The sequence below is a fragment of the Balaenoptera musculus genome, chromosome 13 (assembly GCF_009873245.2).
Source record: "Balaenoptera musculus isolate JJ_BM4_2016_0621 chromosome 13, mBalMus1.pri.v3, whole genome shotgun sequence".
NCBI lineage: Eukaryota > Metazoa > Chordata > Mammalia > Artiodactyla > Balaenopteridae > Balaenoptera > Balaenoptera musculus.
The window spans coordinates 84,052,567-84,078,003 of NC_045797.1; the positions used below are offsets into that span (position 1 = coordinate 84,052,567).

Sequence of the window (25,437 nt, forward strand, 5' to 3'; positions counted from 1 at the left end):
ACGCTGGTAAATCAGAAATAGTAAAACCTTCAAAGATTACTGCTCACGTTAAAAGTCATACACCGTAAAGAACCTCATGTTCAGTAGGCTGGTGTATTTTCTAAAGGACTGTTTTTATACACAGTGCTTTACTAAAGATTAAAAACATGAAAAACACCATGTCCATTTAAAAGTATTTTATTTTTTTTTCCAGTCAAAGGACTAGTTAACAAGAAGAGTAAACTTATTAAACATGCTCTAATTAGGACAATGAAAATAAGAACTGATTTAGGTTATACAATATATACAGTTGCGCTGCAACTAGACCGAAGTAATCAAGTGAATGAACTGAATATCATACATCTCAGATAGTATCCACGCTGTAGACAGTGGTACCCACCCACCCCTTCACAGATCACACAGTAACCATTAGTCTGTGGACAGATTTCTGAGTCGCCATCCCTAGAAGTCAGATCTGATGGAGAATGGCATGCCAAATGCCAGAATCCTGCAGCTAAGTTCATGACATGTAAACTTTAAATATAAATAGATATCTACAATGTTTTCCTTTCTCTCAGTTGCTTTTTTTTTTTTAATTTGCAAAGAGCAAATAACTAGGAAAGGATATTAGTAGGGAAGTTAATATAATTTCTCCTCTGGCAAGAGTAATATGAATTACTGCACAATAGCACCACCAAATTGTAGATTGGAAAAATATTTCCTAGATATTTATGTACCAGTGAACCTGATATATTAGTTTGGGACTGGTGTTCAAATGTTGATACGAATCAACTTTAATTCCTTATACAGCTGGCGCCAAGTAGCCAAAAGGCTGATTATAAGATACAGATGTGGGAGCATTGTATTAAAATACACATATGAAGTGCACTGTGCAAAACATCTGTTTACTTTCTTAAATCTATGAGCGAATTAACTAAATGAAGGGTTCAAAAACAGAAATTAACAATTAGTGAAAACAGATGTAGTGCTTTTAAAAAAGACTTTAATTACAGATCTAACACATTTTTACCCAGAACTTTGAAAGGCAAATTGCCTTACAACATCATAAAACATTCCAGTTTATTCTGTCTCCCTTTATAATAACAATGAAAAAATACAATGCAATTAAAAAAGAAAAAAAAAAGCTCTATACTTACAAAAGTCTTGCATAATAAAGACAGGCTGCTTCAATCAAATGTACCATCATAACAAACGCACTGACAGCATCGTCTCCTTGCTTTCCAAGCCTCTTCTTAAATTTACTCCTTCGCTTTTGGTAAAAATCTAAGTGGTCATCATATGCCTACTTATTCTCAAAGAGTGCCAAAATTTCCAATATACCTACCATGAATCTTACACAATTACTAAATAGAGGTATGATAGTCAAGTTCATTAAACTAATAAATTTTGATTTTATCATATACAACCTAATCCCCCCACCCCCAGTAGCGTAAGAATGATATGATGGACTTCAATAGTAAAACCGGGATGTTTGAGAGTATTTTATTACCTGGGACCTACAGATCTCTGATATGCTCTTGATTACAAACAAATGGACAGATTAAATTTCAAGACAGTGTAGCTACCATTCCTGTTGGTATATTATATAAATACAAGACACTAAACTGAGTGAACATTCTCTTGGGCTAGAAAGGGAAGGCAGTGGTACACTCGATAGGAAACAGCAAGTCTGTGGTAATATGGGGGGGGGGGGGTCGGTCTGCGCCACGGTACTCTAGCTGTGTGACGAGGGAGGCTCAGGAAGGCAAATCCCAAACACCTAAAAAGCATAGAAACTAAAGAACTGTTTCGCAGTCGATCACCCTTAGTTTTTAACCAGATTCAGGAAATGCAGTTAATATAATCTGGAACTGAATTAACTGCTGTGACATATGCCATAATAAACCATCTGTAGTCGGGTCAAGTAGGCTTGTTCACAACAGGTTACACACACATGCAGGATACACTGATAGTTGCAACCTCACACACCAGGGCTGGAAAGTACAATGCTTATGTATACATTTCCAATAAACATTGGGTGGATTTCAAAGGAAATCTTTAAAGAAAAAAAAGTCTTTAAAGGTGAACTGAAGCATTTTATGTAGAAAATGCCGGCTGGCTATGGACTTTGAAAGCAACAATTTCCTGGCTTCCTAAAAAGAATAATTGTGCTAAAGGTCACGAACCCCAGAAGTGGGCCAAGAAAAGCAGGATGAATTTCTTTCCCACACTCAAAACATTTTTAGGTTCAACTAATGCTGTAGATTCAGAATCTTCATTATTTAGTTAAAATAACTTTTCAGTTCACCTTTTAGGAAATTCAGTTTTTCCTAATAAAAAGTATAGCAATGTTTCATGAAAAACACAAATTATAAAAACAATTCATTCATATATATAAATTGCCTTTGAGTTTTTAAAGCAGAACAGTGGCCTTAGAGAAAGTGGGCTACCGTACAATACAATTCATGAAACAGGTTACCTGGCAAGAGTTTTGGTACCAATAATGAGACGAGATAACTTTTAGAAAAAGAAGTGTTTTTGTTCAGTAGCAATTTAGTCAGCAATAAAGTGCACAAATGACACAGGAAATGCTCCTTTGCGACTGGGATCTCCATCGATGTGGCCGATCTGAAATGAAAAGAGGTTATGTTGTTACACAAATTCCAAATGTTGGAAACTTTGAAGGGCATTACAGCATTTGGAGGAAAAAAAAAAAAGATTTGTTTGGAAGAATCTCTTCTGGGAAAGAATTACTTGGGTACAACATCTAAACTGTTTTTCCTTTCGCTCCCATCTCTAATAGTGCCGGCCTACTACCCGCAGGGACTCCTACCCGCGGGGAGTCGGTGTCTGCACACACGCCCCACCGCGGTCCTGGTGGTCTCGGGGGGCAGGCAGCACAGGATCAGACCACCACCCCGACCTCCCTTTTTGTTTGTTTGTTTTTTTAAACGGATGAAGAAACTGAATGTCAGAAGTCTGTGCGCTGCCAAGTCACAGAAAGTGGCAAATGTGAGTCGGCCCTATTTAAATGCAGTCAAAGCATTTAAGACTCCAGTAAGTCCATTTACTTTTGCTCTGGGAAAATTACAAAAATTATACCTCAAGTCTGATCTCAACGATGTAAATTAAGTAGTTAAATAAACATCTAAAACAAAATCACCAAAATTTAAATTACTTGTGTGTGTGAGGGGGGATACCCTGAGATTACAGGCAGCATTTACTCTTTATAGCTTTCTGATTTTGCCACAGTTTTTGAAATGAACAGGTGTTTTCCAGATGCCTAAGCCTGGTGTCAGGCTGGAGCCCCATCCTTGTGGTGGGCTGTACACAAGTGTGAAGGCCAGACCTGCCTCAGGTCTCAGGGCCAGGCGGGCAGCGGGCGGGCAGAGCCCTGGACGGGCACCGAGGGGCACCGGCAGCTGCCGCCCCCTCTGCCACCCGTGGCATCGACTGCGCTGCGTGGAGCAAGGCTGATGGAGGAGGGAGCCCTGGACCCACAGGCACTTGAACCCCTCGAGGGGAGAGGCCACAAGGAGACCCCCGAGCCAGCCATGCCAGAGGCAGTGCCAGGCCCCGAGCTGGTTCTCACAGGCCCTGGAGAGAGAGCACACAGCTCGCCCAGGAGGGCGCCTGGCCAGGGACTCTGACCGACACCCCTCGCCCTTGACAGAGCGGAGCTGTCTCCGGGAGTCCTGGCTACGCCCTGATGGTAACCGCGACCCATCTGATATCCGGGCTCAAGCCCCAGAGCTGGGCCGTTAGCAGCCCCCAGGCGGCAGACGCTGCCAGGCGTGCGGGAGCTGTTTACGCGACTGTCCAGTTTACGACAGCCACCTCTCCCCGGGGGCCGCCGTGCCGTCGCTGCAGCAGTGCCATGTCACCGCCCCTTCTCAGACGAGGCGGCTGCGGCTTAGCAACACAACCACCTTGCCCAAGGTCACCCAGCCTGACCTTGGCCAGGGCTGGACACTCAGGGTCATCAGGGGAAGCGCCACGCTCATCCCATTCCAGCTCCCACCCGGATGCCGCAGGTGGTTTCAGGACCAGCCCGACACCCAGCGACTCTGCCCTCCGGGTCAGCTCTCCCTCGGCGCCCACTCCGCCAAAGCGGCAACGCCGGGCAGGAGGCACCACCGAGAAAGCCAGGGCCTCACCTCAAACCCGCAGGTGCGCTCTGCGAACCGCAGCCCACGTGGCCTGTCCGCCCTGACGAGGGAGGACCCCACTCAGAAGTGGGTCCACGGAAAGGGCAGCGGAGGCTCGTCAGGGGCAGAGCGGGCCTCCCCCGGGAACAGACCTGCCGGGCCCCGACTCACCCACCACTCCTGGTCCTCCTCCCCGTCCACGATGATCACGTCCCCCTCGGAGAACGTCAGCTCGTCGGGGTTGTCGGCCACACAGTTGTACAGGGCTTTGACCCGCTTGGGCTTCAGCTTGGTCTGCGTCGAGGAGAAGAGGGCTCGGAGCTCAGTGTGCGGGGAAGCGTCTGCTCCAGGGCACAGAACTGGGCCACTTTGCTTCCAACTGGTCCCGAGGGCCGCCCGCAGGCCTGGGAGCCCATGGGTGTCAAGATGGGGCGGCTCAGTGTGGCTCGGGGCAGGGGGGCTTCCAGGAGGAGGCCAGCCGAGGGAAGAGAGCAGGGAGCGAGGCGGCCCGGTGCCTGGTGGGCACATGGGGGCCTGTCCTGGAGCCGCGAAGGGCCCAGCCCACTGGCTGTGGGCTCTGGGTTGCATCCTGCTCCGATCCGAAGGACCAGGTACCCAGGAAGAAGCCTCCCCCACCCCAACCAGTGGGAGAGGGAGAGTTTCCTCTGAGCCCTTGGACGATAACCCACCCGCTCCTGGCCAGGGCAAAGAGGCAGAAAGGAAGGGGCTCGTCCGCTTACCGCCTGTGACTTCCTGGGCATGGGCGCCGGGGGCTGCGTGACCACGGCGTTGGACAGAGGACCCACAGCTTCTGTCCCAGAGAGATCCACTGCTTTAGGGCCAAAATGAATGGACTTCACAATACGCCCCCTTAGTCAACACCACGAGATAGAAACGACATAAATGCCGTCTGTCATAGCCACAAGGCACCTTGCCTGAGATTTCCTAACTGTTGAGGGAAAGTCCCCTAAAGGCCAACGAACCCTGTGACTTCCATGCAACCTCCCTAGAGTGTGCCGGCCTGCAGGTGTCACAGAGTGAGGCAGACGCCACAACCTCCTCCACTGACTTCCAGACCCAGCCAGGGCTCCCCCCACCCCCGTCCCCATCGGCAGAGGGGGACAGGAATGCGGGGCGTGGGACAGAGCAGCCCCAGGAGCAGGGGCGCCGGAGGTTCTGCGAGGGCAGGGTGGCTGCCAGGGCGGGACAGCAGGCCTGACCCAGGGGTTCACCACAGCTGGAAACACCCTCCACTTTGACCCCCAGACCCAGCAGAAAGTAACCCAGTTTCACATGGAATAATTACCAGGTCCTCTTGGCTGGCCTTTGTTGATCAGTGGGCTTGACTTGTCAGGCCTACAGAGAAGGGGAAAATAGATTCACTGGTGCCCGAGGCCTGCAAGGCATGCTACCGCTCCGCCTCACTCCCTTTTCTAAAGGACCCGTGTTCAAGTTGAAAATGGTTGAGCTGATTTTATCAACTGCCATCCAACTACCTCTTTTTTTTTTTTTTTTTGGGAATAAGTAAGAATGAGAGGTCCAGAGGGCAGTGCTAGATCGAAGGTTCCCGATTCCCAAACCAGGCTCCTCCTGAAGCTCTCCTGTCCCGTGTGAGCCCGCTGCCAATGCCCCGGGTCTGGGCTGGAAACTGGGCACCACCAACCAGCTCTAGCCGTGATGTGCCCCATCCCCTCCCCGCGTGGCCTGGGTCTCTTCCTATGTCAGGGTGGGGCAGTATCAACCCCAGGGCCCTGGTGGCTCTGCCAGGACCTGCCCAAGCACCACTGGCCTGCGTTATCCATGCCTCTGTACTCTGTGACCCCTGCTGCCTATAACCGCCGTGACTGACATGGCTCAGCACCCCCTGCCCCATAAGCCCCGGGCCCGGCACGTCCCAGCACCACAGGAAGGGACACGCAGGTAAGAGAGCCGGCTCCCAGGGCTGGCAGACAGCGGTCTGTTAACTCAGGCTTGCCGGGTGGGCCTGGATAAATGCGTTTCTGTGAGTGGGCACTTCCACCTGCAAAAGGTGTGACACCAGTTCTGTCAACTCTCCAAGTAAGGACAAGTGACAAGAATGTCTGATGAGCCGAGAGAGGAGCCCTATTCCAGTTCTCTGCGCAGAGCCAGGCCCACAACTGGGGCTTGACATGTGATGGGAGGGGATGGAGGGCAGAAGAGGCGGACGGGGACAAGCAAGGGACGAACGGTTCTCCACACACACGTGTGTGTGTGTCCCTAGTTCTGACCACTCAGAGGGCCTGCCTGGGTGCAGTGACACTCCAACAGCAAAGAAGACACTAAAAGCACCCAGATCTTGGCTTCTAAATATCATTTCCACTAAAAAGGAACCATTTTTCCACCGTAAAGATCCAGACTGAGAGCCACGAACTGGATCCCTCTGTAGTAAAGGACGGTATTTAGACTCGTGGCAAAACCTGGAGTCTGAGTTTTGGAAGGTAGCATCCACCTTAATTTCCTGATTTTGCTGGTTGTATTGTGTTTATGTAGGAGAATGTCCTTGTTTGTAGGAAATACATGCCCCGCACTGCAGAGGGTCCATGTAGTCGAGATAACCCTGTGAGTGACCAACAAATAAGACCTAGAGGCCTCGTGTCTTGAGGACTTTAACTCCCCAAATCCTGGTGTCTGTACCGAACAGAAAACTAAATTCACCATGTGGATATAAAATGTACATCGGTATGAAATTTTTGCAGTTTAAACATTCTTATTTTTTAGACACCTGAAGCATAACCACTTAGTTATGTAACACTTGACCTTAGGGGTCACAGTAGTGGAAACGTGGAAAGTTTCAAACGTTCAGAGAAATCTCAGCAGGTGAAGTTACGGGGCTGGTGCCCCTGGGAAGCAAGGATGGCCGACCTGGCCCGGCCCGAGGGGGACGCGGAAGAGCGGCGGTTACCCGGGAGCAGGCCTCTTCTGGGGCAGGCGGCTGGGCAGCTGCGGCGGCAGCGGCGGCGGGGCTTTGCCGGGCGGGAGCCCGGGCTGCGCCGGCTTGCTCTGCTGGCTCAAGGCCTCCAGCACGCTGGGCGTTTTTGCTACCGGAGGGGGCGGCGTGGGAGCCAGGGGGTCTGCGGGGAGAGGAAAGGAGAGAAACGCGGAGGGTCACACTTCAGGCGCCCCTCCCAGCCGAGGCTCTTCCGATACGGGCTTCCTTTTTCCCTCCCCTACCTCATAAGGAAAAAACCTACTTTCATGGACGATTTTCAGAAAACCGTTTTGGCGGGGAGTCTTTCCGAGCCTCAAGTTGGGACTAAACTGCCTCGATGAGCCTGGGAGTATTTTCTCAGCTAGAAGCCCCCGTGGCAAGCCAGCCCCCTGTGGGTTTCCGCCCTCCACGGGGACCTGGAGAAGCGGCAGCAGGAGGCCCGGCCTGGGTCTGGCGCGGTCCTGCCCCGGGGCGCCCCCCATGCCGCCGGCCGCGGCCGGTCAGTCTGCGGGAAGGCTGCGAAGGACTAGCTGGAAAGGCTCCCGGTCCGAGGGCGGCGGGACGAGTTGTGCCACTCTCTACGCTTCACAGGTGAGGAGGCCGGTGCTTTCCCCAAGCGCACGGCCGGTGAGGCAGGGAGCCGGGCCTTGAGCCCACGCCTCCCCCTATTTCCCCGACCAACAGCAGCCTCCACCCCCCCCCCGCCCCAACGTCCAGCGTTCGCGTCCCGCGGTCGCTGCGGAGCCGGCGACCTGCCCCGGGCCTGGACGCTGACACCCAAGGAGCCGGCAGCTCCCCTCTCCCAGGACAGCGGCGCGGGGAGCCGGCCGACCAGGGAGGGATCGGTTTAATCCTTCTTTCCTTTTGTCATTCTTCTCTCCTTTTTCTGCTTTAAAGGGAAAGTCAAAAGGCAGACTCTAGCATGCAGATCTACAGCCCCGGGGACGCCAGACTGCGAGTGTGAAAGTGGGCTTCTGAGACCCGCTGGGTGCCCCCCAGGACCCGGCCCCGTGCCATCTGACTTGGGTGTGCCGGAGCTGGGTGCCCCCCGCCCCAGCGTCCGGAAGACCCCGTGCCTGCTCCGCCTGCAGTGCGCGTACCACACCGACTGCAGCCAGGGCTGGGCTTCTCCCCCCTTAACTCGAGGTAAGGAAACCAGGGGACCAGGGAAACCCTCAGCGCCCTCAAAGCACCCCCCCGACCCTGCGATGCCGGAGCCCCACCCTCCTACAGCGTCCAGGCCTCGCCCCACCCCCCCGGGTGCTGAGACTCCCACGGACATGTGACACTGAAGGGCAGAGCACAGACCAGATTATAATCCACAGGAACACACCCCAGCATCGAGAACCACCCAACGGCCAAAGGCAGCCCCGAGGCCAATGTGTGAGAGACAGAAATGCTGCTGAAGTGCTCGGGAGACAGAGCAGGAGAGTGAAGGGCCCCGTGCGGTGTGAGACAGACAGGAGTCTGCCGCTGGGGGGCAGCGGCCGCAGGGCTGGGGCCACGGAAGAGCCACAGGCCCCCAGGCAGCGCCGGGCGGCCGGCAGCCGAGAGACCCCCCAGCCATCCAGCTGCACAAAGCCCAACAGCGAGAAAGGAAAAAGGAAAAAAACGTACTGGTAGATGTCACGCGGAGAGGGGGCAGCGGTGGATGGACAGCTGGCGGATCTGACGAAGATCGCTGCCGGCTTACACTGTCCACACTTACAGAGTTTGTCTTCCACAGGGCGTTAGCGGAGGAGGCTGGCTGAACTGCACACACACGCACGTGCACACACACGCACGTGCACACGCAGGCATGCACACGCACGCACGCACACGCACGAGCACAGAACAAAAACAGAAACAGAACACTGCATTATTGATCCTCTCCCCTATAAAATGGTACACATGACCCTTCTAGAAGAGCACTAAGGCCACAAACAGGACGTTGATTTAAAAAAAGATTCTTGTTTCTGGTATCTGGAAGGCAGATACCAACACACACCGAACCAACGATGCTCCGGGGAGAATTCCCGGTTGGTCTTCTCAATCTTACCTACTTTATTTCTCATATTTAAACACTGTTTGAAGAGGGAAATGGTGACCACAGTGACCCTCCTCAGCACTGCGCTCGGGGACAGGACGTCTGCTTGTCTCTACCCATCTCGGTCCTCCCTGTGGGGTCACCGCCTCGCACGGGGGGCACCCGTCCTCAGACAGAGCACGTGGAGAGGAGGGTGCAAACCAAAGACATCTGGTGAAGGGCAAACTTATTTCTGGCCGAAAGTCGGCTCAGGTGACACACCAGGGAGATGGCACCGCCCTGGTCACACCCTTCCTCCGCCCACAGAGCTCCTCCTCACGGAGCTGCACCTGCTCGCGCGGCACAGGCACGACCGTGCCTGAGGCTGGGCCTGGAGATGAAAGCAGGCCGCACCGCACAGGGCCCAGCCGGGGCCAGCGGGCGCCTTTGCACGTCTGCCGTGGACAACGTCCTCCTCGATGCTGGGCCCGAGACATCAGTCCCGTCCTACTTGTTGGGTGGTGACTCCTCGTGGATCGAGGGTGGAACAGACGGAGAACAAAGATACCCTTTGGGGGACTGGCAGGGATGAAGGGCGATCTCCGTCACCAAAGGAAGAGACGGAGCTAACGGTGGGAGTGGCAGAAAGAAATGGGGGGAAAAAACCCCAAACTTTCTCATCCTAAGATTTTAAGAAAGCAAGAGATAGAGGTGAACAGCTTTCTATTCTTCTTATATGACCCAACAGAGCAAAATAAAATCTTTCCTAACATGACACACACAGTCAGTAAAAGTCACTAATGGGGTGGAGATGAACACAGGCACCGGGATCTGGGGGGGAGGCAACGAGACGCACCCACAAGGTCCCAGCCACCGCAGCGGCCCCCGCCCGCCCGGGCCCCTCGCAGCTGGGGGACGTGACCTCCTCCTTCCTAGCTGAGGGACCTCCCGGTCAGGCCTGGGTGCCCTGGAGGAACGGGCTCTGCAATACACTCAGGACAGCGGGGGGGCGGCGGTGGGCACAGCCACCCCACACCGTGAGCACAGACCCCACAGGACGGCAGACGTGGGCACCCCTCCCTCCCAGGGCTCGCAGCACCACCGTCACGCGCCTACACGCCCCTGCCGGAGAGCAGCTCCCGCACAAATGCAATTTGGGACTTACTTTTGGGACCACCATTGGCCTACAGCAGCCGTGGGCCCAGACGTCATGCCCTATGGAGGCTCCTGCCCCCCGTCCCCTGGGAAGCCCTCTGGAGGCCCCAGCCCAGATCTGGCCTGGCTACTTGCGGGACCTGCCTTCAGGGAGCATCATGGCCAGCGGGCCTTCAGTGCTGGGAAAATTACTAAACCTGGGGGGGCTTAAGTTTCCATTTTTATAAAAACAAAAAACAGCACCTGTTGAGTCAAACTCACTGTGCTGTGACAGAGCGACTGAGGTTAGCACAGGAAGCTTTGGCACTTAAGGCGCTGGTAGGACCCTCGGGGACTGTTTTGTATTTTTACAGTTAGGCTGAGCACCGTTTCCCAAATTAGCATCTCTTTATCCTTCATTTCATGGGGATCACAGAGATAGGAAATAATCGGATGCCACAAGCTGGCCGAGTACAGGTAGGAGAAAGATAAAAAGGGAAAGGATGAAGGCAAAGGGAGGGGTAGTGAGGGGCGGACCGCAAAGAGAAAAGGACCGGGAAGAAGGTCTGCAGGGAAACATCCAGGGACCAGCAGCAGGTGCTGACCCCTCCACCTCAGGCCTACCCTGGTGGCGCCCCTGCATCCCTCGAGTCACACGTGCCACACCCCTGCCCAGAACGAGAATGAAGTCAAGACACTCTACCACCATCCCGAGAATGACGGAGTTCTTTTAGGAAGCAAACAACATAAGTACAAAACAAAGGACCCCAAATGAAAAAACATGTCCTGAAGCTGGCCCACACGTTAGCTAGCCGGGGGGCAAAGCAACTACAGCTTCCCCAAAGCAAAATCCCAACGACACCGCTCGTGTGTCCGGGGGCTACCAACAGCTCAGTACCTTTGGCAACGTTCCGCGGGGGCAGTGGGGGAGCACTGGCGGTGCTGGGGGCCGCAGGCTGGGTGGGCGGTGGGCTGCCACTCAGGATGGCCCCGTACGTCTCGTTCTGCAAGATGCTGGGCACGAAGCCCCTCTGCTTGTCCTTGGCCAGGCTGGCGGCGTCTCTGGCCAGAGACGCGGCGTTGGGCTGCAGCTGGCCGGAGCCCAGCTGGTAGAAGCTGACGGGCCGGTCTTCTCGCCGACTGGGGCTGGGCTGTGGGGGTAGTGGGCAGAGGTGTGTGAGATACAGACGTGCTGACCTCCTGGTCGCAGCGACTGACGTACTGGGTACAGCCTCAGGTACACCAGTCTAATACCTGGGCACGGTGCACTTTTACTGTTACATGACAGCCGCAAAACCTAAAACTCACTCTCGTCAGGTCCCTTAACGGAAACACACCCATGAAAAAAAGCCATGATTTACAAAAACTTACAATTAATTCTTCATTCTGGGAAGAATTTAAAATATAAGCTATTTCATCTTTACCATCCAGAGTTATCTCAGCCAACTCTGTATTTCACTGCATGTCCCCTCCATACACATCCTTCTCTGACGGCAGAACAGTGCAGCTGCCCTAGGCACGCAGAGCCACAGCTGATCCCCAACAGCTACACGGCTAATTCGGGGGAGATCAACATCTTCTTCCTGTGGGAACTGGAACTCTTAAGAGTCCTCTAACTCAGGGGTCGGCAAATCACGGCCCATGGGGCCACCACCTGTTTTTATAAAGTTTTATTAGAAAGCAGCCACGCCCATCGTCTGCATATTGTCTATGGCTGCTGTCAAGCCACCCTGGCAGAGCTGAGGAGTTGCAACAAAGCCTAACACATCTATTATCTGGCCCTTTATGAGTCTGCTGACCCCTGCTCCACCTGGAAGTCATGTGCATGGAACCACGGACTTGAGTAAATTAGATGGAACTCATATTTCAAAGTCAGCTTCGTTATAATAGCTGTGATCTTGAGCAAATTAACCTTCCCGATCCTACTTCTCATCTGATAAGTGGGTCTAACTTTATTTTTTTATTTTTATTTTTTGGTCTCGCCACACGGCATGCGGGATCTCAGTTCCCTGACCACGGATTGAACCTGGGCCCTTGGCAGTGAGTGCGGAGTCCTAACCACTGGACCGCCAGGGAATTCCCTAGTGGGTCTAACTTTAACTGCCAGCACAGTGCCCGGAGCTTAGCAGGTATCAGTATTGGCAGTCACCCCCTCCTCCCTTCACGGGACCACCCGCCCGGTCAAGGCTCTGGCCAACCAACGGCTCACGCCCAGCTCCAGTACGAGGAGCTCAATGGCCAGTGGCTCTTCATGCACAGTTTAAATTCCAACAAAGCCCATGGCTGTGTGAACCTCCACACCCGCCGCTCTCTGCTGAAGGGGTGGGGACGAGTGTCAGCGCCACTGCCGGGCTTTCACTGGGTCCACGGCACCTGCCGAGTCACTGCCTGCACGACCCCGGGAATGTGACATGTGCCTGACCAAGAGGCACTCGCTCCAGGGCAGGTGTTTCAAACCTTCTCCCCTTTTAAAGGCAAATCTAAGTGTGAAATAGCCAGCTCCCCTCACTTTGATACTGTTTTACAGCTAACTCAGAAATTTCTTATTCCAAGAAACCATAAGTACGGATATTAACTGCTCCATAAACCGGGAGAGTCCAATAGGTTTCGGAAATACCATATATAAATAATCAGACATCAATACACATCAGGACATTAAAATCCTACAGTAAAAATTAAAACATTACCCCGCTTTCCCACTAATTTCACAGCAGCTAGGCATATGGGCTTTGGAGTCAGTCTTCCTGGGTCTGACTCTGAGCCTCGTGTGAAGGTGGCAACCTTCCAGGGGTGCCCTCAAGTGCTCAAGACAGAGCATCATGAGGAGAGGCTGGACCAGGAGGCAAGAGCCCCAGGTTGGTCTCCAAATACTGGCTTCACTGTGGCCAAGACATCCCCTCTCTTGAGGCCTGAATGACCCCATCTAATAAAGGAATGAGTTGGACCCAATGATCTCTAAGGGTCAGTGATTTCAGTGAAGGTTTTAAAGATCAACTAGGTGAATACGATCACTGCTCCTGAGGGAACCTGACTCTTCATCACATTATCCACAGTGAGAGAGCTCCCTCTAAAATCCCCTAGAATCCAAGGCTCTCCGTATCTTTCCTTCATATCAGAAGGTGAGAAGCTGCCTCTGATTACATAATTATCGTTCGTTTACAGTCACGTCTGTAGGAGCTGGGAGACAGGAGGCAGTTATGGGAAGGGTAAAACCACAAACCTACCGAGATCACTGGAAGCAAAAAGTAAACTGTATTTCCTTTTCTACAAACAGCTCTCTACCCTAATTATAGGCCAGGACCCACAGCGCTCTGAAGGACGCTGTTCATAGCACTTAGCGTTTCACAGGCTGGCACAGACCTGCAGCTTCTCATCCACGTCGTCATCGCTCTCATCCAGGTCTTCATGGAGCAGTCGCCATTCATACTCGACATGAACGTGAGAATTAAACCTCCCAGATAAGGCCTGGGTCAGCTGAGAACAACAAAGCACTGTCGGTGACGCTGCTCGTATACTCGGCCTTGTAAAGTGGGTGTCCACCAAGATGGCCAAGAGGTAGCGGGCAGGGAGCCTGTGCCCCAGCGTGAGGCTGGCTTATCCAATTCGCTGCGTCTCAGGTCAAGCCCCCACTCCCTAATCCCAGATAACCTTGAAGCTCAAACCCGACAACTCCCATTTAGTGCTTTGTAAGCTGCAAAGTTGCAGCACGCAGCCAAGGGGTGTTTGAGATCTAAAGGGTGACCGTCAGCCTGCAGGTACCCACAACTGCACATGGGAGCATCTCAATCTGAGGAGAAGAAACGTGTCCACTAACAGTTAACCCCGCTTTTCCTGACCAGCACGAGAGAATGAAGCCCTGCGGAAAATGACATGAATGACCAGCTTCTCAATTCTCTCCAGGAAGGTTGATAGCTGGTTCCATTCTAGGTGCACAGGGGAGAAGTTAATCCATTAGATAAATGGGTGCCTTAGCACATTACGGTCTGACTTTTCTCCAAAGCCAGACAGTAGCCATGTGGTCTTGGGCGAGTTACTTAACCCTTCCGTACCTGTCTCCTCATCTGTAAAATGGGGTAACAGTAGGTACCTATTAATTAATGCTTTACGGTAATTATCAAGATTAAACGAGTTACTGGACATGAAGTGCTGAGGATAACACCTGTTAGCAGTCCTACAGCTCTGCAGCACCGACTGTTAATGTGCCATGGACTGAGTACTTACTCTGTGCCCACTGCTCTGCAGAGTTCAACAACGATTCCCCCAAAAACCTGCGAACTGGTATGCCTGGCACCCCCCTTCACACACAAGGCAACAGCAGAGAGAGCTGGCACGACCTTCCCAAGTCGCAGCGATGGAGCCCCCTGTAAACCCGGCCTGTCTGACTCAGAGGGGCCTCGGCGCCACTCACCCCAGACAAAGCCAGGACTGCCGTCAACATGTCCCACCAGCACAGACTGGCTTGTGTTCCGAGTGTCACCAGGAGGGGGATGGTCACCTCCTCTCTAAGGGGCCCCAGGACACTTTCTCCGAGCCGTCCCCCCTAGGCCACTGGGATCTGCTCAGGACCCTCCCGCAGGCTCCGCGAGAGCCCTCCCCAGGGAGCAGCGCCCCCAACCGCACCTTGTCCAGGCCGGCGGGCGGGACACTCACCAGCTCCTCACAGCGCTCGTGCCTGAGGCGCTTGGCGATGTCCAGCGGCGTCTCTCCTGACTCGTTAGCTAAGAGGCGGGGGGACGAACAGACGTGTTACGGCAAAAGCAAGCAGAGGTCTGACACGGAGAGGCAATTAAAAAGAGACCCAGTGAAGCAGCACCAAACGGAACCGAGCACGACTAATGAAATCCAGCTAGTTTGCCCCAGTCGGTGCTGAACTGTCCTGAAATCGTACAGAACTGCAGCAGTGTGCAGTCGGTAAGGTTTTATAAGACGAGGTTTGAGCTAATCTAATGAAGATAAAACCACTGAAGTAGCCAACTAATGTAAATAAATATCCAAGGTTTAAGTCGTTGAATAAAGCAGTTCATGGTAATTCTCCAACCAAAAGCACTGCTAATCTAGTTCCAGGCATCTGACTGTAGAAGACTTTACACCTCCTTTCAAGCAGTCTGAAGATTTGGAATTGTGTATTTTCTTCTAAATGAGCCTCAGTCAATGAGATTTGATGATTAATTAAAAAAGAAAAAAAGCCAGCTTGGCTCGCAAGCAGGCACGTGCCTTCTTCCTGCTCTTGGCTCTCTGTTTAACAGTTCTTCAAAAGCTCCACCTCAGCACACCGTCACAGCCGGACACCCTCGGCCTAGACTGTGCCTGGCCGGCTACAGGTCAGGGTCCCACAGGGGAGGGAGCGGTGAAGGCCAAGCAGACGCGGGTCCCTCGTGGAGGAGGCCTGGTGCCAGTGAACGGAGGGGCAGTGAACAGTGACGCTCACCAGTAAACGTGCCCCCCCAGAGCCAGTGAGGGGCCCGGCATGACCCCAGGTGGGGGTCATGAACAGGAGGGCGAGACGCCCAAACCTGGTCAGGTCACCTGGGTACCAGCGACAGCTGCAGGGCCATCCTCTGCCTCTCAGAAAATGCCTGCACTTGGCGGCAAGCCTACAAGACAGCAGAGGGAAACTGCTGATGAGCACGCGGCCACAGCAGCCTTGCAGGGCGGGACCGACTCCCCAGCTCTGCCCAGAGCCCCGCGCCAGGAACTGCATGGGGCGGTGGGGGGAGGCTCACCGATGCCGATGGAGGCCTTGCCCCGCAGCAGCAGCTTGAGGCACTCGGCGCTGTCGGTCAGGCAGCAGTAGTGCAGGGCCGTGCTGCCCTTGCCCGTCTGTTTGTCCAGGTTCCCACTGGCAGGGACGGGAACAGAGAAAGGGAACAGTGAGTCACAGGCCAGAGGACTGGGGCTGCCCGGCAGGGACTTCAGCTCTGCCAGGGGGCTTGAAAGCGGCCACAGACAACATGCGAACGATGGGCGTGGCTGCTTTCCTTCCCCGGGAGAGGCAGCCGGAGCTCAGGTTCACGGAGGGCAGGCTTTCCCTCAGGCCTCCTCCAGGGTGGGGGCCCACAGCACCAGCCCTGCCTGTGGGCAGGAGGAGGCCTTGGCTTAAGGCCATCGGGGAATAAACAACAATGGCAGAGCCACCAGACAGGGAGCAAGGCACCTTTGCGCACCTGAGCGGGGGCACGGGCAGGTGAACCTGGCATCCCTCCCGCTTCACTGGCAGTGCCCGTCTGGGCCTTAGGAAGCCTGCGTGACTTGCCCAGTCTGTCCCACACAGAAGGACAGGGTGAGCTTTTCTCATCTTACTAACAACGCTCTTGCCAGGAAGGGGAAAAGCCGCTCTTCCAAAGTTCGGAGTCCCCAGGCTCCTCTGAGCTGCCCTGGAAACAGGCTACGGGGGAACCGCGAGGAGACCACAGAGATTCTTCCAACACAAAACAAAACCAGGAGATCCCAGGACAAGCCACTCAGCCCTCTGGTGGAGGTGGCCCTGGGCCTGTTCGGAGCTGGACAGCGGGCTCTGCCCCGGACAGACATGCGGGAACAGAAGCGTGACCACCAGGAGGTGATGCCCGCAGCTCCCATCAGGGGGAAACCAGCTACACTTACTCCTCCCTCCCGCCCTCCCTTTCTTTTTTAAAGCAGCTACGTTTTCAGTGTAAAAAAGGAGCTGCGCTTCTGATCTCCCCTCTACTCCTGCTGTCCTCCTCCCATTCTGGAAGAAAAGAAGCCAGGATTCCCCTTCTCCTGCCCCTGAGAACGTGCACTGAGGGGGAAGGCACCGCTCAGCTGCTCACGGAGCTGGCCCCTGCCACGCTGCTGGCACTCGGACAGCATTCAGGCTCCATCAGAGGACAGGGCGGTCCGAGCAGCTTCCCCCAGGCATCCAGAGAACTCCCGGCTCCTGGGGAAGGAGCTGCCTCCCACGCTCCTCTACCTCTGGCCATTTCTTCTTCTGAAGACAGCCGGGAATGGCAGAAGACACAAAATGCAAAATCTCCCCTTGTTTCTGCACTTTGGAATCTTCTATTCCATCTGAAGCCAATTCCTGTGGCTTTTAACCAGCACCGCCCCCTCCAGCACCCACCCACCCAAGCCAGGATCAGGCAGTCAGGATGTTCCTTGACAGGGCTTCACCACTGGCCTTCGGCTGCCAGGCAGGCCCCGCACCAAGCGAGGCAGAACGTACCAAATGGGACTACTGGGGCCAGGGAAACCGTCTGTGCATGTCCTCTCTAAAGTCAACTTCTAATTAAAAATAACACCTTTTCCAACCACGCAAAACGCCCACAACCCCATGTTGCGGTTTACAACCTCAGCTCGGCCAGCGGCTGGAGGAGGATCTCTGCTTCCTGCTTCCCTCTCCCCCTGCTCAGGGTGCCCCGCCTAGACCTCGTGGGACCCGCACCTCACGGGACAAGCAAAGGGGTGGTCGTGGGGGCCACAGACAGAGGCTGCTTTCCCGGAGCTCGGAATTCAGCAGGCCTATCGACGGGGCGTCTCCCTGAGTCCCAGACACTAGAGGCGGGACCTCGCAGACCCCAGGAGGGGGCTTTATTAGGATTGCATCGGAACACCCCACACCTGGCAGCACTGCCCCTGGCCCATGGTTCCTATTCAGACCCGGGGAAATTCCAGCATCTTGGCCACACAACTGAAGCAATGGGGCAACCCCTGGCTCCATTCTCAGAAACACCAAGGAACGAAATCAAACACCTTCCCTGATTTTAGAACACCTACCTGTTCTGAACTAAAAAGTCTACAATGTGAAGAGAGGTCCGGTCCACGGATCTGACGGCAAGGTGGAGGGCAGTTTCATCCGGCTCCTGAAGACCAAGCAGAAACATTCCAGAATTCCAAGGGGAGCATTCAATTCTGTGTCCCACATGAGAAAAATTGTGTATTTCTCTTCCAAAAGCCTCTAAATCTTTCCTTTGAAAAACGTTACCTCTAAGATACCAAGGGCCCCTTTCATCTCCATGGCAAACTCTGCCCCTGGGAACCTGCAGTTTAGAGACTGGTCCTATTCCTCCTTACTCCACAGGAAATAATGAGGAATTCAGGGGTTTCACGGCAAAGTCCTCTCGATCTTTCTGCCCTCATCCCTGCATCTCAACATGAGGTGTTGCCTGTAAGAGGGGGGTCTCCGTTCAGACTCCAGGAGGGTTCCCCGGGCTCTTATAGCTGCTCCCTGGGTAAATATAAACGTATCCCTTAAATGCCGGGTTACAGTTTTTCATTCTGTGCTTACAGATAACGCCATCAATGCTAATACCCGGACCGCCTTCAGTTCCTGCTACATGGCACATGGCCACCCCTGCCTCTTCTGAAGTAAGTTCTGGCCGGTGGGAGGGAAGAATCGCGACGAAGGCTGCTTCAGGGAGGGGGGTGGGAGGGGGCTGGAGGCCACGGGAAGATCCAGGTAGCGGGGAGGGTGGGGCAGAGGGAGACAACACACCCCCGGCCCCGCCAGCTCAGCCGGCCCCGCCACCCCCTCCTCCTCGGCTGCAGCGCAGCTCTGAGCTGAGCACGCGCGGCCCTGGGCACCCAGGCTGCAGTTCCCCATCTTACTCTCGAACACTGAACATCACGGCTCCGTACAACGTGCTCAGCTGCTAAGGGTGGCCCAGTCCCGTGCGCCTTTATTCTGAGGGTAAGGAGGGCCCAGGGGGCTGTGAGTGTGCGTCCACGAGGGTAAGGAGGGCCCAGGGGGCTGTGAGTGTGCGTCCATGAGGGTAAGGAGGGTCCAGGGGGCTGTGAGTGTGCGTCCACGAGGGTAAGGAGGGCCCAGGGGGCTGTGAGTGTGTGTCCACGAGGGTAAGGAGGGCCCAGGGGGCTGTGAGTGTGTGTCCACGAGGGTAAGGAGGGCCCAGGGGGCTGTGAGTGTGCGTCCACGAGGGTAAGGAGGGCCCAGGGGGCTGTGAGTGTGTGTCCACGAGGGTAAGGAGGGTCCAGGGGGCTGTGTGCGTCCACGAGGGTAAGGAGGGTCAAGGGAGCTGTGAGTGTGCGTCCAAGAACACACCCGTGGAAGAGAATTAGGACACACTGGCCGTAACACTGGTGGTTTCCTGCAGCCGGATCCCGACGGTGAGACCCCACCCTATTGGCCCAGTTCCCCCAGGGAGGAGGGCAAGGGGAGCAGGCTGGACAGCGGTGCACCAGGCCTGGTCCAAGCTCTCCTTCCCGGTGTGGCCTCGGGAGCTGCAGCCGAGGCTTGGCTGAGGCGCTAGTGCGGCTCTCGGAAGACAGAAGGAGGCGCTTAGGCCTCTGAGAAGGTGCTCCTTCCCCCAGGGATGGACCGTCTTTCCAGAGCTGCCATTACAGTTTCGGTTTAAGAATCAACCACTGATTTCCTACCCCAGGACCCACTGCCTCTTCTTTCAGAGTCACACGACTTTGTCAGCATTTCTGATGACACTGCCTTGCCACTCCCCGCCCTCTCACCCTTTCTTTTCTGTTTTTACAGGTCTTTTCTTACATGTCCATTGGCCAGTGGGATTTTTTCTGTAAGATCCACACCATCAGCGTATGCTTGGAGTAATCCAAAAATGTCTCTTGTTTTGACGGCCTCACAAAGGCTGTGAAGTTTTGCCGCATTATCCGCGTGTCTTTTCCTTGCGTACTTCCTCTCAATGTACTTGGCAGTAATGTAGTCCTTTCTTGCATTCCTGAAATCAAACATAATTGCCTCGTAAATGATTAAGGGCCTCTATTCAAACAGATCCAACATCCATTCATCTATAACTACTTAAAAAACAATCCCGTCCCCCCCTCCCCGTAATAAGCAGCACAGGCAGAAAGACACGAAGCAGGAAGCGGGCGCCGTGTGGCTCTCCCTCGGCACCTGCGTTCACTCAGCCTCCAGGCGCTTTCAAGAGGCCGGAAACCCTCCAGCTGCCAAGACAAGTGGCATCAAGGCCCGGGTCTAAGGGCTAAGCGGCCGGGTCGCGGGGCTGGCAGCCCTCATGGGAAGCCTGTCTTCCTGTTTGCGGGCACCGTGCCTGGAAGACAGGCTCACCCCACACCTGATGAACCAAACGGACTGTCCATCTTCGTGGTCTATTTCCTGGTCTTCACGCGGCCTTGTGTGTGCAGACCCCGCCTCTCAAAGGAGCTCAGAGTGGCAGCAACTCCAGGGAAGCCAAAGAAACCCGGGCTCAAATCCTGCCCCACCACAGACTGACGTGCGACCCTGGGCAAGTATGTGGCCTCAAGTCTTATTATCTGTCAAATGCACACGGCCTGTGAGAAGTGCATGAGCTGACACGTTTGCTGCGCTCACGGCAGGTCCTTAGGGCCTCGGAAAGTACCAATGAACTTGAAAGACAGAGAGCAAGGAAAACAGCAGCTCTTGATCCAGAGGACTCAGCATTTTGCTCCAAGGACTTTAACAAACAGCAGCAGCAACAATAAAAAATGTAGACACAATTTTTGAGGGACAGTAAACACTAATTACTTCAAGTGACAATCAAGTCAGAAGTTCCAAGAAACGACCCAGTGTCCATCAGCTGATGAACAGGTAAACACAATGTGGTGTCCATACAATGGAATACGATTCAGCCACAAAAGGAAGGAAGCACTGACACAGCCCATGATGTGGATGAAGCCTGAAAACGTTAAGTTACATGAAAGAAGCCAAACACTAAAGACCACACATTGTGTGATCCCATTTACTGAAATGCCCAGAACAGGCAAATCTGTAGACAGGTAAGCAGTTGCCCAGGGCTGGGAGGAGTGAGAGGACAGAGTCGGGGATGGCTAACAGGTATGGGGGTTCGTCCTGGGGTGACAAAAATGTTCGAAAATTGCTCGTGGTGATGGATGCACAGCTGTGAATATACTGAAAGCCAGTAAATTGTACATTAAATGGGTGAATTGTATGGTATGTGAGTTACATTTCAACAAAGCTCTTAAAAAAAAAAGAATGTCAGGGAAAACCAAATTCCAAATACAAAAACCTAACTTCAGCCAATAGAGCTACCAGGAATATAGGAAGAATGACATGACAGGACTGAGCCTCCTGCTTCTTTTGTCCCCTTTCTGGAAAGTGCGAGGTACACTGGAATTTCACAAGGCCAGGCAGGGGAGGCTGAACTAGAAGAAAGGGCCTGGGTCCCCCCCCCCACCCCCGAGGCTGGTGGTCAGCTCTGAGAGCGCACAGTCACTCGGGCCTGGCTCTCGGTCACAGGGCCGGATCTCAGCCCGGCTCCCCCCCCCACCCCCCCCTGCCCCCCCGGTGACTTTGGGCTGGCTACTCAACCTCCGTATCATGAGCACAGCTGCTTGCAGGGCTTTGCAGGATTAGATGAGATGGTGCACTGAGGCCTTTAGCCCAGGGTTTCGGATGCAATTACTGTGGCAGCACAGAATGAAGAGGGGCTGGTGGTGGCCCGGGCAGGTGGGACCCACCAGCTCTTCTCGGCTGGGGCACCGCTCACTCCCACCCTGCCACCAGGGCTGCACCCACCACACCTGCTTCTACTACCGTCAGGGGCCCAGCCCCCCACGTCAACCCACCAGGCTTCGGGAGCGGGCAGGTCAACTCCAGGCTTCCAGGGTGGCAAATACCACTCCGACTGCCTCACCCGGTAAACCCACCGCCTGGGTGTTTATAAACGCAGCCTCGCGTGAGCCGTGCTGGTGGACTTCACGCATCACCCCACACGTGGACAGCTGCTGCGGGCTTCCAGGTCGCACCGAGATGTGCTGTCCATCTGACCCTCACGACAGTGCTGTGAATGTGAGCCCACCCCCTCCAGCAGCCAGAGAGCTCTGGGGGCTGCCCTGCTTTGCTGGGCTGCGCTCTCCTTCCAGGGGCTCCCAGCCGGTGTGACGCTCAGGCTGCTGCTTGGTTCCCGTCTGGGGCTGACAACTGACAACCTGTCTGATGAAACTCTATGGGTCCCTTCTGATGGGCAGCGGGGCTGGACGTGTGTCATGGTTTAGGCGGCTCCAGTAATCACTGTGGGACAGTCAGAAAGGGGCTAGAGATAAACTGGACGCTTTACTTTTTAAATGTATTATCCACTTGTCCAGGGCTCTTGGTCCTGTCCCCTGAAGGTCGTCCCTCCACAAGCTCAGGTACAGGTCTGTTCTGGGTGACACCACGCCCCATGGTTTCGTGGAGGGAGTTCACTCTGCCGGAGCGATTCCCCCACCCCCTCTTTTTTTGGGAAAGGCTAAGGCTTTTGGAGAAAAGGCAATGAACTTAATATAAGAATGCATTTGGCATTCGTGTTCAGAGAGAGGGGCTTCTCATACTCCCGAAGGACAGGGCGTGCACGAGAGCCCTAAATCACAGGAGAGAAACAGTTCTGGCCTCTGGAAGCAGACACAAACCTGGCTGCCCCCCCCGCCCGCCTACGTGTATCTCTCAACACCCCCCAAATCCACCTGAGGAGTCACAGGCCACGAGACGGTCTTTGGCTTCCCTTTCAACAAATTTATCTGCAGATGGTGTGTTGCTCTGAGATAAAGCCAGATTTACTTTAATCTGGAAGTAAAATATTAGCTTATTTAAGTAGCCACAGAGCTAGGACTTCACCTCTGACTCGTTGATTCATTATATATGCATTTCCCACCACAAGCAACATATTGTGGTGGAAAATACAAAAACGAGTGAGATGCAATTTATTAGAAAAATATGTGTAAATACCTCAGTACAATGTAAAGTGGGATGAACTGCTTTAAAACAGAACTAAATGCTACAGGAGCACAGGAGCACAGGAGCCCAGGAGCCCAGGAGCCCAGTGACTGATTTCAGCTGAGGAGATATCAAAGTAGGTGGCATTTTGCCATCACATTGGTCAACTGCTCTCATTTTGGAAAAACAAGAGGGGGAGGAGTAAACGTCCTTTTCATTTGTGCCAAGGCTGGGGGGCGGGGAGGGGCCTCAATGCAGATGGAAAGTTTATATCCAAGAGTCGCAAGCAGACGGTATTCATTTTTTTAGAATCATCTTGTCCCACAGTAAACAAATTATTTGCTTTTATAAAGTGCCCCTGGTACTTGGAAGAAATTAGTTACCATATACTTTGTCCAAAGTTGATCAGTATTACAGCATTTCGGGAGACCAGTCCCTTCACCGCGAGAGCAGGTGTCCGTTAGACAGTAAGTAAAGTGCCGCAGTGGGCCATGATGTTTTCTGTCCTGAACAGATCTTCTCGTATCCCAGGAAGAGTCAGCTCTCCTTGGGGTGACTCTCCAACTGCCACCTGCCCCGAGAGGACCCTAACTTTTCAGGGCGCCCGGCACGTGTGCTGCCCCACTGCCCACGCCCACGGTGAGCAAGCAGGGCTGCCGACACCAACCCAGTACAAGAGGCGTGACCGCCTCACCCCCTTCGCACGTCCCAGCGACTCTGCGAGGTGGGGACGGCTGTACCTATGTTTCTCTTAGAGGAAAAGGGCTCAGAGAGGTTGATGAACCTGCCCAGGTCCCGCGATCGGGAAGGATGCAGCTTGCTGTGTTCCGTGCTGCCTCTCCAGGTCTGGGTAAGGATACAGATTTGGAACTCGGATCCTCATCAAGGGAGGACGATCACTTTATGAGCCCTGTGCCTGGAATCTAACATCGCACCTCGTCCAGTCTCAAGGAAACGCTTCATCACTGACATGTGCTCCAGGGCCCGAACGTGAACTGACTCTCACCCAGCACCAACGCACGCTCACCTCAGACGCAGACACCTGGGAGGCTGCGGAACGCACACGGTACCTGCTGCTCCCTGTAGTTTGTCTAAGCTCCCTCACCGTATTAAGTCGCCTCACCCAAGCGCAGAGGAACACAGATCCCGTGACCTCGGCTTCCAGAGACCGGCCCCCTACAAAATGTTTCTGCAAAGGGCCGGGAACCACACATGTCTGCCACGCTCTCCCAGCCGCTGCTCTTCCCCGTCCTCGCCCGAGCCCAGGGGGAGCCCTGCCGGCACTTCTATCTCAGGCTGTTCCCAGGGAAAGGCTGTCCTGGTGAATGAATTTTCTCCTCTCCCTCATCACCTATTTCTCACTTTGCCTCCCCTGCCCAAACCTTCTGACCCAGGCTCGCCACTCAAATGCTGTTCCTCTGGACTGGCCTGCTCCCTCCCGCCCCGTCTGCCTCACCTGCATGGCACTACAGCGGGCAAACCATTCTGCCCTCCTGCAGCAGACAGGCCCCGAGCAGGGCTGCAGTCTAACGGGGCAGGCCGGGCACTGCCTTGACCAGCTCACTGGTCTCCCGTCCGCCTCCCTCTCAAGGACCAGTGTGATCTGGGTGATTTATGATTTATTTGATTAGACTGGCAGAAGTACCCTCGTGGTCAGCTCTGCCTCAGCGGGCCAGCGGGACGCGTGATGAGGCACGAAAGCTTCTTTGATCAGGTTCTGTGCCCACAGTAAAACAGAAACAAAGAAAAGCTTTTTGAAGGAAGCAACACCCTCGACATTTGCACTGGGAAAGAGAACGAGACATAATCATGTATCCAGGACAACCGACCCTCCCCGCGGCTCAGAATTCACACTGAGAGAAGGCAGGTGGGAGAGCGACTGACTCCCCTGCCCTGAGGCAGAAGCGAGGTGGTGCCCACACACCACCAGCAGAGGGCGCCACTCAGGACTCCCCCCACCCCAGCCCCTGCCCCCTGGCAAATCCGCTTTCCTCTGGCTCCTAAGAAAAGCTGCCAGACCAAATTTCTACCTGGACATCCAAAAAGGTTAAAGTGACTTTATAAACAATATAGGCTGATTTCTTCCCTAAAGAAGCAAAAATCGATGCACCCAAGCTTGTTTATTCCCCTGCCTTGGGCGGGGGGGTGCCCGGGGACAAGGCCAACCTTTGCCCAGAAAGCGAGAGCAGCTAGCCTCATACTTACATGTCACTGCTCGGGTTGGGTTTGATTGAGTCCTCAGCTGGAAGGCAACACTCCATAACCTCATTGAAGCCTGCATTCCCAATATTCTTGGCAAGCTGCAAAAACAAAAGTCTATTTCAGGGTACTCAATTATTAATACCTTCCACTGCTACACACGACTCACACAGCTGATGATTTATTTAATGGTCACTAAGAAACAGCAATAAAGTGGTTTGCCTTTAATGAAGCTGGACAAAACCCAAACCCCAAAGGTACCCATAAAACTAGAGATAAGAAACAGCATGTCTCTTACAGAGGAGTGTTCTCATAAAACGTCCCCTAGATAGAATGCCTCCACGGACAGGGAGAAGCAGTAACTCAGCCCAGCTCCAGTTTCTAT

At 54.0% G+C, this 25,437-nt stretch overlaps 1 protein-coding gene across 9 annotated transcripts in view; it reads right to left on the minus strand.

Moving 5' to 3' along the window:
- Positions 1-161: 161 nt before the first annotated feature.
- ASAP2 (ArfGAP with SH3 domain, ankyrin repeat and PH domain 2) overlaps positions 162-25,437 on the minus strand; it is a 160,563-nt gene continuing 135,287 nt past the window's right edge. For 3 of the 9 annotated variants that reach the window (XM_036872732.1, XM_036872729.1, XM_036872728.1), the window contains 13 exons: positions 25,059-25,153; positions 19,689-19,878; positions 17,951-18,036; positions 15,940-16,055; positions 14,867-14,934; positions 13,577-13,690; positions 11,115-11,367; positions 8,695-8,829; positions 7,051-7,219; positions 5,434-5,483; positions 4,868-4,959; positions 4,299-4,421; positions 162-2,607 (listed from right to left, as the gene is read on the minus strand). In XM_036872732.1, coding sequence (XP_036728627.1) covers positions 2,533-2,607; positions 4,299-4,421; positions 4,868-4,959; positions 5,434-5,483; positions 7,051-7,219; positions 8,695-8,829; positions 11,115-11,367; positions 13,577-13,690; positions 14,867-14,934; positions 15,940-16,055; positions 17,951-18,036; positions 19,689-19,878; positions 25,059-25,153 — 1,566 coding nt within the window. In that variant the 3' untranslated portion in view covers positions 162-2,532. The remainder of the gene's footprint in view (positions 2,608-4,298; positions 4,422-4,867; positions 4,960-5,433; positions 5,484-7,050; positions 7,220-8,694; positions 8,830-11,114; positions 11,368-13,576; positions 13,691-14,866; positions 14,935-15,939; positions 16,056-17,950; positions 18,037-19,688; positions 19,879-25,058; positions 25,154-25,437) is intronic. The other 6 variants (XM_036872736.1, XM_036872735.1, XM_036872734.1 and 3 more) reach the window with 4 other exon arrangements.